The 12,542-nt window shown below is 43.3% G+C and overlaps 2 protein-coding genes across 2 annotated transcripts in view; both read right to left on the bottom strand.

Moving 5' to 3' along the window:
* The window catches only part of TLL2 (tolloid like 2), a 134,656-nt gene extending 131,154 nt beyond the window's left edge, over positions 1-3,502 (bottom strand). Inside the window, exon 1 of the mRNA XM_057735781.1 lies at positions 3,094-3,502. Coding sequence (XP_057591764.1) covers positions 3,094-3,286 — 193 coding nt within the window. The 5' untranslated portion in view covers positions 3,287-3,502. The remainder of the gene's footprint in view (positions 1-3,093) is intronic.
* Positions 3,503-10,628: 7,126 nt separating this feature from the next.
* TM9SF3 (transmembrane 9 superfamily member 3) overlaps positions 10,629-12,542 on the bottom strand; it is a 63,675-nt gene continuing 61,761 nt past the window's right edge. Inside the window, exon 15 of the mRNA XM_057734587.1 lies at positions 10,629-11,977. Within this exon, the coding sequence (XP_057590570.1) occupies positions 11,910-11,977 (68 nt within the window). The 3' untranslated portion in view covers positions 10,629-11,909. The remainder of the gene's footprint in view (positions 11,978-12,542) is intronic.

Here is a 12,542-nt window from a genome sequence, read left to right as displayed (position 1 = left end):
AAAGCATCTCTTTTTACAGCATCAAATAGATTGTTTATTAGTAAATTTAAATTTTACAGTTTAAAACTTACTTCAAAGGTCAGCAAGAAGATGTTCTTTCGACAACTTTCTAGGAAATCTGTCTAAAAATTACTTAACTATATGTCAGGTACTATCCTAAGCACATTAATCTATTAGGAATCATCCTCATTTACAAATGAGGAAACAAAGGCACAGAGAAATTCAGTGACTTGCCCAAGGTCACACAGTTTGTAAATGGCAGAGAAAATAGTAAAGTGTGTAGATGGTAAATCTGTAAATGACAGAACACCAACTGATTTGGTCAGCCTCTGAGAGCCTGAGCTGGAAGCAAAGGTCATAGAACCATAGAATACTGAGAAGATAGGACTTCCCTGCTGGTGCAGTGGTTAAGACTCTGTGCTCCCAATGCGAGGGGCCCCAGATTTGATCCTTGGTCAGGGAACTAGACACCACACGCAAGCTGCACCGAGAGTTCACATGCCACAACTAAGGGGGCTGAGGGCCACAACTAAGGAGCCCACCTGCTGCAACTAAGACCCAGCACAACCAAATAAATAAATATTTGAAAAAACAAAAACAGACTCTCTGTTTGCACTCGGCTTCCACGGCAGAATAGAGACTTCCTCAGCTCAAGAAGGGGCAGGTGGGAGGTGTTTTATTCAAAGCCCTGTGGCAGGTCCTTGACAGAGGACTTTTGGCCAGAGGAGTCAGGAAGTTAGCAGGTGACTGGGACAGAAGGAAAGGCTGCCCCTTAAGGTTTGATTTGAATACGAAACCAGGAAAGGCAGTGTTCCCCGCAAGCCTAGAGGCACATCCTTTCACTGAGACTCCAGTCCTTGGTGAACTGCTTCCTGTCCTTCCAGAAGGCTGTTCCCTTGCTCAGGGAATTTCCAGAAGCATGAGCAGACTGATGTGACCTTTCCCTTAGGTCTCCCTTGCCATCGCCCTCTCCTGCTCACTCTTAGCATCAGCATGGATGAGGGAGAGGTCAAGGAGTTGGGAGGGTAGGATGGAGGATGGCTGCGGAGGATGCGTGAAGCTGGCTGAAACCATACACCTACTTTCCGGCCCTGCCTGCCCAATCCTATGTGGTCTGTGAAGAGTCACAGAACACACATGCCCTGGTTAATCTAGCATTTTCTCTGAAATTATTGGAGAAAAATGAGGCCCCAACAGGCACACCTGCCTTAGTGTTATTTCCCGAGGCTGGGAGCAGAAGAGCTCTCACAGACAAACCTATGACTCTCTCACCCAGATTCGCAGGGCCCAGATCAGCACCCAGCATCCCAGAGGTGCTCGATACATTCCCCAGCACATGGACTGCTGCCGCATCCCAGGCCCCAACTGTCCACCCTGCCTCCCAGAGGCCCCAGCTCACATCCAGTAAAGACCAGGACCTGGCAGGTGCAGGTGATAGCTGATCACCCCCGCTTAGCCTCCATCTCAGTTTTGCACGCTCAGGGCCCCTCTTTTCAGGCAAGGCCTGTGTCTCAGTTCTCCAGAGACTCTTCAACCTGGTCAGGACCAAGGTCCAGTGAGGAACTGAGATACCTCAGACCAGGGCATACTACCCGCTGATATTCTCTCAAATTAGCCGGGTATCAGCTCTCTGCCCTCTTTCCTAACCCAGAAGCCCCACAAGGTACAGCATCAGATGGCTATTCTGGAGGAATCTTCCTGCAGATTAAGATCAGGCTCCTCAAGCCTGGTTTAATCTTCAACCTTCACAAGATTCTCACGTCTCACACTCTCCTAGGTCCTCTGACCCCTGAGTAAACTGGTCTCCTGGAGACTTCACCCAGTTCTGACCTGCCCAACCCCCAGCCAAGACCACATTCGCTGCAGTAACAACACAAATAATTAGCGTCATCACTATTATTCCTTTCACAGAGAATTTCCCCGTAAATTATCTGAGCCCTCCTACAATTACTGTCCCCAATTCAGATGATGAAACTGACGCTACTAGAGGTCTCCAGGGAGTGAGGGAACGGGGTCACACTGGCCCATGGCACTTCCCTCATCAACTGGAAGAAAAGCACCTTGCCCTTCTTCGGATGGAGGCAGCGAGCTTCCCTCGGTCCGCTCATCTCTGCGGGCCGCCGAGAGAAGCGGCTGGGCCCTGCCCAGAGAGAAACCCGCGGCCCCTGGCCGCCGGCCAGGAGCGGCTCAGCGGGCTTCTGAGACCATCCGCTCTCGGGTGCGTGAGCATCCCTCTGTCCCAGCCGGGAACTGTCCCAGACCCATCGACTTTCTTTGGATCATGCGCTTGGGCCCTTCTGGGCTGACACCTCAACTATTCCGGCTCGGAGCCGCTGCCCTCGGGACACACGAGCCGACAGGGGGCTCGTAGGAAGCGGGATCCGCAGTGCCCCGGCCGCGATTTGCGCCAGAAAGACCCGCGCGTCCCGGGGCGCGGCCTCCTGGCGGGATTAGAGCACCTGACGGCTTCCATCTCCGCCCGCCCAGGACGACCCCCAGCCGAGACCACACTCGCGGGGCTGCAGGGACGTTTGAGGTAACTTGAGTCACACACATTCTCCCCCGGTTACCGCTCTCCTTTTGCCTGCTGTGAAGCTTTTTACTTTTTTAACTCTCTTCCCGAGAGTAACCAGAAGGTCTTGGGAAACTTTGCGTGAAACTTAGAAATGCCGTGAAATCGGAGCCAGCAACTCCGTCTGAGCCTGGGAGCGCCGCGCCCAGGCTGGCTCCTGCTTCTCTGCTCCAGCCCAGCGGTGGCCCGTGCTGACCACCTGGCTGTCAGGCGACCCGGGGGCCGCCCCGGACCCTGGGCGTCCTCTCCGCCTCGGGCGCCCGCCGCCATGCGCTTGGGGAACGCTGCCGCGGCCGCCACCCGGTGCGCAACGCAAGCCGCGGGCCGGGACGTCCCAGCCGGAGTGGCATTTAAGCAGTCCCCTCTGGGGCATTGTTTTCCCGGGGAGCCCGGGGCATCTCGGGGGAGGGGAGGGGAGACCCGCCCCACAGGCAGCCGCGCAGGCTTGCCCACCACCTCATTTGCATTTCAAAGACAAACTTCTGCCGGACTTCCCCGGCGGCGGCGGCGGCGGCACCTACCGGCTTTGCACGGGTCATGGTAAGGCTCCAGCTGCTGCTCCGCGCTCCCCTCGCCTTCCAGCGCCGAGTCGTCCCAGGTGGCGTCCGAGCGCTCCCCGAGCCCCCCGGCGTCGCGGGGCAGCAGCAGCAGCCGCAGTAGCAGGAGAGGCAGCAGCGGTGGCACAAGGGCCCCGAGCGCAGTCACCCGGGGCATGGATGCGAGGGGCCGGCGAAGACCGAGGGAGTTGGGTGCACCGAAAGCTGGGCTCGGGCGGGGGACGGTGTACGGGGTCGGGGCGGCGGCGACCCAGGTGCGGCGATTACGCGCAGCTGCCCCGCGTGGCTCGGACGCGGAACCAGCGGAGCGCGGCGTCCCGGTCCTCGTCGGCGCGCCCAGGAAGCCGCCGCTCGGAGCTACTTGCCCGGCGGCCGAGGCTGCGGCGGCTGCGACTGTGGCGGTGGTTGGGGCAGTGGCCGCTCCGCCCCTCTCCACGCGGGCTGGACCGCACAGACCTCGCCAGGAGCCCCCGGCAGCCAATCACTCTGGCGCCCGAGGCGAGGCCCCTCCTCTTCCCGGCACCTCCGCAACTTCGGAGGAAGGGGAGCGAGGTGTAGATGCTGAAGGCAAGGACCAGGGGTCCGCAGCGCTCCTACAGAGCCGAGGGCGCCCTTCTCCGGGCGCCACCGCGCCTCCGGCCCCCAAAACGCTGCTCCTGAAGATCAAGGCTGGACTTCCCGCCTTCTTTTATTCTCAAAACTCACTTTACAAATCCTCGATGCACACGTGGGTGAAGGCAGGCGACAGTGCTTAAAGCTCTGAGCGCAGGACCAGGAACCCAATGCGAGCGATCCCTCTCACCAACTCACTGTGCTTTTTGGACAATCGTTTCTCTCTAGGGACGAAGCGAATCTTCTCTCTGGGCGCTTTCCGCGCAAAGAAAAAAAATCCAGGACTTTGATCCTCTCAGCTTTCTCAACATTCCCTCGTCCAGCCGTAAACGGCGCTGGCTTGCAGCACCCACCTAACCTAACGTGTGGCTGGTGATTTGACTGGCTAAGGGAAGAATGATTTAAAATGACGGATTTCCCCTTTACGTGACCCCAACCCTTTAGTAAAACAGTGTAAGATGCTTCATTCAGGCAAAAAGATTGACAAACGAACAGCTGTACGTGCTATTTGTGTTAAATTACAGACATGTTTTTATTAAATAAGCCACTCACCATTAACTTGATGGAATAAAAGCAACCAATTTCTGAAGTCTGGTCAATTTTTTGCCAATTAGAAACATATGCCCAAATAATTTAAGAGAATAATCAAGAGATATTTGAAACCCCCTCCTACCTTGTACCTTAAATGTAAAAATTGTCAGAACTGAGCCATTTTGATTTATAGACAAAGAGTCCTATTACCAAGAGGCTTTTCGAAGACTTTTCTATGCAAGCACAATTGTCCCAATCAAGAAGTAAAACACACCAATGCGTAGAGATTTTCAGCATCACACCCAGTAGAATCTTTTTTCATTTAAAGTGCAAGCAGAAAAAATGGACTGAGCTTTCCTTTTCCATTTCCATATGGTTTCATAGCCACTAATGATAAAAGAGCCAACAGGGAACCCAAAGCTGGGCTTTACACAGGATTCCGAATTTCTTGCATCACAATCGTCTCTCATCTAATAGGTAGGGTAACAGGTCCTTCAAACCAGTAAAGGTTTAAAAGTTAGCCACTGGAAGGGTGCTACTGGATGTTTTGTCTTGGCCCTCAGAAATGCAAGTTGCCCCTGCTTCATGCCGTCTTCATCAAATGGGCACATACAGGATGGAGCCAGATTGGGCAAGAACTGACAGACGGGAGGAAGTAATCTGGGGTGGGTGGGTGGGGGGAATGGATGTCACCAGATGGCAGGGAAGGCCAAGTGGCCATTAAATAGGTGTGGGAAGGGGTTGAACATCATTTCTGCATGAACGCTAGAAGGAGTCAAACCCAACACCATAGGTCTCTGCATTCAACTTAGCGAAGGTCACCACCTGTCAGTAGACAAGTCCACAAAGTCAACATCTCAAAAGCCTAACAAACTTCTGTGACACTTCCAGGTCTCCAGATGGCACTAGGCAAACAGCCAACTGGCCTCATTAGCAGGGAACGCCTCCGGAAAATAGACATTACAGGCAACCTCTTGGGTAAGCACCGAGGTTGTGAGTTTTGATTGCCTCTAATCCCCACCTCACGAGTAGCTCTGCCAGGCTTCTCACTAACACTCTTTGCCCAAATATTTTGAAGACAGTCGTGCTCCAGGATGAGCAAACAGCATTTATGTCAAAAGCCCTGTTCAAATGCTATTTTAAAGGCTATCAAATGACGAACATCAACAAACTATTTGAGTCATAGTACAGAAAAGTTAGGAACAATTAAAAGGGATGGTTAATATTTTTTTCTCAGTTCTATGGTTTCTGATTTCACTCCTCATTTTTATATTTTAAACTCTAATTGGGGTTCAAATAATTGTTAAAATGTGTTTTTTAAAATCCCACGAAAAAACTAGAGATAGGCTTAGAATAAAAGGCTTTGTGATCTAAAGCTGCTCAACTCAGTTCCATTATCACATTCATAACTATTTGTGGGTTTCCTCCCGCACAGCTCATGGTCCTGTGGAAATCTGCAAGTCAATACAAGCTTCCCTCCCTTTTTAGTCAGATATCTGTCCTCCATCTAACTCATTCCAGCTATAAACCCCTATGCCCAGAGTGACACAGCTCTCTTGCAGCAGCTCTCAAACACCTCCACACATACCAAGTTTCATCCTCTTTAACTACTCCAGAGGCCACTTTCTCCTCCTCGTGCCTTTCCAGGCTAGTATACGTAATCTTTTCCAAGGCAGGGAGCAGAACCTCCAGGGTAAAGTGAACACTCTCATTTGCTGGTTCATTTCTTAGTTTACATCAACGGACCACTGAGAAGGTACTTTGAGTTTTTAAAATATTTAATAGTTACAATTTTTAGCAGCTGTTTAATACCTTCTGTGACTCTCTGAAACCTCCACCCAAGCACCGAAGGGTGGCATATCAGGCCCTCCATCCACTAACAGGCCGTCTTTCCACGTGGATTTCAGCCTTAACTCTTGCCACCTCCTTCTCTCCACTCTTGTTGCATTAAACACCTTACAGTCATCCTAATAGGGCCTTGCTGTTTTACACCTCCATGTCTTTGCCGGGGACAACTTCATAACCACACAGCCCACATCTTCATGCCTACAGCAGCTACCACACCTATGACACTTACCTATTTATGTCTCTCATACCCTTCTAGGTCCCTAGCCTACAGCAGACCTGTCTGACCAACTCCAACTTGGAAACCGCCTTCCACGTCTTACTCTCTAGACCCTCTCTTCCCTTCAGTGATCTCCAGCTTTAAGTCCCATAATCTTAGTGGCTTAAACTGGGCCACTAAGAACTGTGACATTGACCAGTTTAAATGAGTTAACCAAATTCTCCCTAAAACCGTGTCCTCCATTTTTAAAATTTGCAACTTATCACCTTAAGCATGCAAAACTTTGAACATAACTTTAAAAACATCCGTAGACTACATTATCATTGACACCATGTGTCCCAGTGCAAGCTTATTCCCGCCCCCTTTTCTAATGTTAAACTGAAACCCAGAAGCTGGTTGTATAACAGATTCCTTTACACTCCTAGTTTTCCAATCAAAGAAAAAAAAGTGTTCACTAAAGAGATCAAAAGTAACTCACATTTGCACCAATTTAAACTATTTGGCTAACAGGATTGCCAAGTATAGGTGTCAACTGAGTCTGGTAATAAAATCAGGGGGAGAAAAGAACCAAGGAGGTGGACAAGAATTTAAATAACTAGTTAAAACTGAAGATGAAAAAAAAAAAAGTACAAATAGACCTGGAGAAATTAACCACTAATTTTGATGTAGTACAATCAAAATAATCCCTACCGTTGGTATAGAACACTTATTTCCAATATGATCTCTACATGTATTATCTCTTTCAAAGCCTGGAGAGGTGATATCCCCATTTTACAACTACGGCAGTCAAGACCTAATTTTGATTACTTCTGAGCTAAAAATAAACTCTTTAGCTGCTCTAGTTTCTTATCTATAAAAAGTAGCTGTCTATCAGCTTCACAGGATAGTTTTGAGAAAATATGTATGAAACTGTTGTGAAACAGTAGTAAGCATTAGACAAATGCAATGTATGATCAATCAGGAGAATGACAGGCATAGCGGTAGTGGGGTTTGAACGCAGGAGTCAGAGTTTGTATACAAAGTCAAAAGAGTAATAGTAAGAGAAAAATCATTTCTTAAAAAGACAAAGCTGATCCACTGTACCATTCTCTCCACTTTCTGTACATTTTCTTTTTTCAAGATATAAAGTTGGGGAAAAAACTAAATATCAAATTTTAAATCCTTTGTTTCAGGGGTCATTACACTATGGCCCACTGGCTGTTTCTGTTGTTTTACTGGAACACAGCCATGCTCATTAGTTGATGTACTGTCTCCCATGGCTGTTGTACTGCAACGGTAGAGCAGTTGCGACAGACTGTACGGCTCCCAAAGCCTCAAATATTTCCTATCGGGCCCTTTACAGAAAGTTTGCTGACCCCTGCTTTATTTAATTGTGGAAAGCTATTAGTAATCTCTTCATATGCGTGCCAATAATAATAGGTTATCCCTTATGATTGGTTCACCTGTTTCAAAAAGGAAATAAAGAATCCAAGGGAAGAACATATGACTTTTTATTACTTTTAAAAAATTCAACTTCAGTTAGATTAACAGACTAGATTAGAACTTCAAATGTGATACAGTATACTGCACTGGATTTCTATTACTAAAAAGCCAGTTGGAATATGACCTACACAAATCACGGGTGGGTACAAAAATGGAAGTAATCATTGAGCATTAACTGTTTCCTTCCAACTCTGTCACCAATTGTCCATACTCTGTGGGGATTTATAGATTCAAGTCTGACACAGTTGAAAGGCTCAAATGAGACTGCTTTTCCAAAGATACTGTTGTCCTTCAAATAGAATGCCCTGTTATTTCCTCCTTGCCTTAAGCTCTTACTTATAATGTTAATAACTTTCAAATGACCTAAACTGATGAAATAGGATAAACACACAGAATGCTGCTTTATCAGTCAATTATTAGCAAGACTCGTTCATCAATACTTCCAAGGTAAACACTTTACACAAGTTTATTTCCATCTCCTAATACAGTGAAACAAGAACTTATAACTTTAAGTGAAACTTAAAACTTTACTTTCGTCTTTGCACAATTCTGCCTACAGCTCCAAAGAGAATGTCAAATCAGATGGCTTTTAGAAAATGCTCACAGGAGAGAACAAGAGTTATTCTTCATACTGAATTTAAATCTTATAAAATTTCTGCAGCTGTATGTCAACTTTCTAATCTACCCTATGTTTAAATCTAGTCTAGTCTATTTCTATACACACTTCCAAACAATCTATAAATCTTCACTTCTCTGATCTCCTTAACATCTTGATTGCTAAAACACAGCTTCACAACTATGAAATTTTTATGAAGATATAAAAATTAATGAATACTTCTGTTTTCATATGTCACTATTCCTACTTATTACGTGTTCCAATAAATCAACAGAATGAAGCACTAAGACATGCTGAAATCTAAACTTAAACCAAAATGGAACTGCAGTGTATAAATTACAAATAGGCTTTTCTTACCTAGAACTCATATACAGAAGCTCTTCGGTATGTAGCTTTTCCTCAACAAATTACATTAATACATTTTTTTTCTTTTTTACATTTGTAAAAATTCAGGAAATCTTAATATTTATTTGCAAGACATTTGGCATAAAGTGATCAGTAAACATTTAGGAAACAAAAGCTTTACTGAAATGAATATAATTTGTGGATAAACCCTAAATAAAATGGCTTCTGGAAGAAATGGAATCTGCAACAACCACCTTTATAAAGAGGTCCATCCACTCTGGACCTCTCACTCAAGCATACCATTCACTAGGTTCAGAAATTATCACAATATAATGAATTCTAAGGGCATGGGGCTTAATTTATGGGCAAACTCAGCACAATCTAGCAGCCCAACATGATATACTAAAGAATGCTTTACCACTCTTCCAGCCATTACATTCCCACCTTATCCTACTCTTGTACCAGGGTATATGAATTAACAATGTCACTTACTAATGTAGCTAAAATTCAGAAGTGTGTTTACAGATACAAATCCCCAGTTTTTGAGAGTGTTCAAAGCATCAGTTGATAAGTTGAGCAAATGTTAACAAATGAGACAAACAGCATTTACGGAGTGGAAAAACCTACTCTTTAATTAACTTAAATAATATTATATTTTACTATTCTACAACTGAGAGCAAGGGAGCTAAACTATTTGTGTATGACACCTTCTTCAAGACACACACACACACACACACACACAGAGTCCCTCTATGATGCCACAAGCCAATACCTATTTTCTAAAGGACTTTTCAAGGTGACTAATACGCATTTTAACGGAGCTATTAATGTATTTGGAAATTAGAAATTTATTTTTCAGTGAAGATTCTAAAGGATTTCAAATGCAGATCAATTTAGTAAAAGAACTGGTGTACCTGAAAGCAGCTAAACCACTCATTCTTTAAAAACCCTACATCTTTCTTTCAAGATTCATGAGAAACAAATTCCATTTTAAGACAGAAGCTTGCCACCCAATTTACAATCTATCAGATTCCATGTTCTTGTACATACTTTACATGTAGTTTAAAAGTTACATAATACAAGCCATTAAGTACTGACTTTTAGTTCCTTTTCTTATAAGATCTTAAAGGCAGGTATGAGAAGAAAGAGAAAATGCAGGAACCAGTAGGTTACACTTAATATTTTGGCTTAAAGAAGAGGATTTACCTACAGCTTTTGATCAAATTTCTGTTTGTTCATGTCAGCCGTACTTAAGCAGTAAGAAATCAAACTTTTCATCCTTTATAGTCCTTACAGGATGCAGAGTCTATTAATTTATAGAAACATATTTTGTAATGAAAACACCTTATGTAACTCTGAATGGCATAAGCTTCACAGTAAGGTTTATATTACAGCTATTTTGAGTCTTTCTAAAAATACCAATATACAGTATTGTTTTAGGTGGTCATTTGCATAGCAAACTATTAAACTAGAAACTCAATGGTTCTAGGAAAACTTCACATTATGGACCGCTCCAGAAAGATGTAATCAAAATTAAAATTGCTTCTCTTAGAAAACTGTAACCTTTATTTGCTCATACCCTAGTAAGCTAACCACTTCTACCCATCCCCACTTTACACAGTGCACCAACCTGAACAGATTTTATGCCACACTTTCATTCAAAGCGTTTCTCATTCATTTGTGACTGTACTGCATAATGTAGATGTAAGCAAGTTTGGGGATTTTAAAGTATGGGTCCCCTGTATTAGAAAAGCATGGTTTATAGTATACTAAAAAAATTGCATTCAGTAATACTGCCTTTTGAAAACATGTCTTCAAATTGCAAACACATGTATTTTCACAAAACAATTTGGTCAGGAAATTTTATTTTAACATTCTAAAGCAGTAATGCTTTAGATGTTACTTAAGTGCCCCAGACAGAATTAACAAAATTAAATGTTTCTAAATTACAAATTTAGCTCCTGTAGGAGTCTCAGGAGAAAAAAAACAAAACAATCCCCCCTCCCAAAAGAAGTATGACACACACATTTTGAGGAAACCCCAATGTTTCATGCATGGTAGGCAAGATGTAAAAAGCCACCCAAATTCACACATTTCTACACCAATCATCATCAGAAAAAAGTACTCTGTAGTCAATCTGTACATCCAAATGCATTTGGGAATCTACACCTACGTTACATTATTTAATGTTATATACATTTATTACCCACCCCCCTTGTTTTTAATAATTTCTTATGTAAAACCTTCATTCAAACCCAAAAAAATGTAAGACTAACTTGGGGGGAGGGGGCAGATAATCACTTAGACATTCAGTTAAAATGTAGTTTATCTAAATCTCAAAATGTTTAATAAAAACAAATATCTTCTCCATTTAACACTTTGCTTTCTAACTGTACAGTAAATTGCATTGTAGAGAGTACACCTCTATCTTCAGACTGTATCTTCTTTGGATGGAATTAAGATGTAACTGGATAGTTTTAAGATAAATAAATGGGAAGTTGGTCCAACTAAGATGACAGCAGATATATTACACGCAGGATTTAATATTTTTAAATTTTCTCTTTAAAAAAAAAAAAGGATGCAGTTGTATTGGAAAAAAAAAAAAGGCAGGTCAAAAAAGAACCCAGGTTCAATATATAAAAATGTCCCACAATAGGCTGACGATGGCAGTAAAAATAAGAGAAAAAAATTAATCTTTCTGGAACATTATTTTTCAATATCGTAGAAACACTAGTGCCAGGAAGATTTCTATTCATGTAATTTTAGCATCCAAGTTTCCCTCTATTTATTTTACTGGAACAAATGCTTTAAATAAACTATTTGTCCTCTTCACTGAAGAGAGCTGGTCTATTTCATCTTTAATGAGCTAGTTTTTGGGAAGATTAGCCATGTACTGTAGTAATGCCTACTGCATAAAATCCAAGCATTTGCTGTGAACAGTTGGAGAAAGCAGTCAGTAAGAACCTAGGATCAATGGAAATAGATGTTACTTTAAGCCATCCACGAAAGAGAGACCCACAAAGTACCCAGTGTTAAAGCCCTAATCTCTTCTTGCGTTTTTTTTTTGCTGTGCAAGTTCCACCCCTGTGAAAGAGAAATTGATCCGAAGTTCCAGGTTTTCTTGGGTCTTTAGTCAATTTTCACATTAGTATAGATTTTTCGGACGAAGGCACTTGTTCCCATGTAACCAATTGCTCCTGTAAAGATAAAACAAGATGTTTTGAAACAAATACATACAGAGCAGTATCCATCATTTACAAACAAACACTAAATGCTCTTGCTCTAAAAAGTTATTCAGTTTCCAAGATAACATCTTTTATTAGTATTCTCTCTGAACTTACTAAAATAGTGTCATTAGTTTTGCAAATCACCTGTTACTGACATACACCAGGTCTGAACTGCTGTAGTATTTTTACAATTAAATATCAATTATTACATGAATAATGAACTATATGAATTAAAAGAATCTCTTACAAAGCAAGAATAATCCAGAATGACAAAAATTATAAATGAAAAAAGTCTTTTTAAAATTTAAGCATAGATTATTTTATGTCATTAAAACAATATTAACATATTTCCTGAACCATATGATATTTTATGGATAATTTAGTAAGAAGTGACTGGGGATTCTCTCAGGAAAGGACTGAGAACCATGGCCCAATGGCATTTGAAGCTCTAGAGAGGAGGCATTTCTGATGGTTTCTGTTTTTTATGCTTAAATTGTAGAAGCTGTGTGATTGGTAGAAAGGCAGGCATTTGAGG

This window comes from Hippopotamus amphibius, chromosome 5 (assembly GCF_030028045.1).
Source record: "Hippopotamus amphibius kiboko isolate mHipAmp2 chromosome 5, mHipAmp2.hap2, whole genome shotgun sequence".
Taxonomy (NCBI): domain Eukaryota; kingdom Metazoa; phylum Chordata; class Mammalia; order Artiodactyla; family Hippopotamidae; genus Hippopotamus; species Hippopotamus amphibius.
Note: the sequence above shows the minus strand (reverse complement) of the source record. Positions and strands in the feature narration are given on the sequence as shown.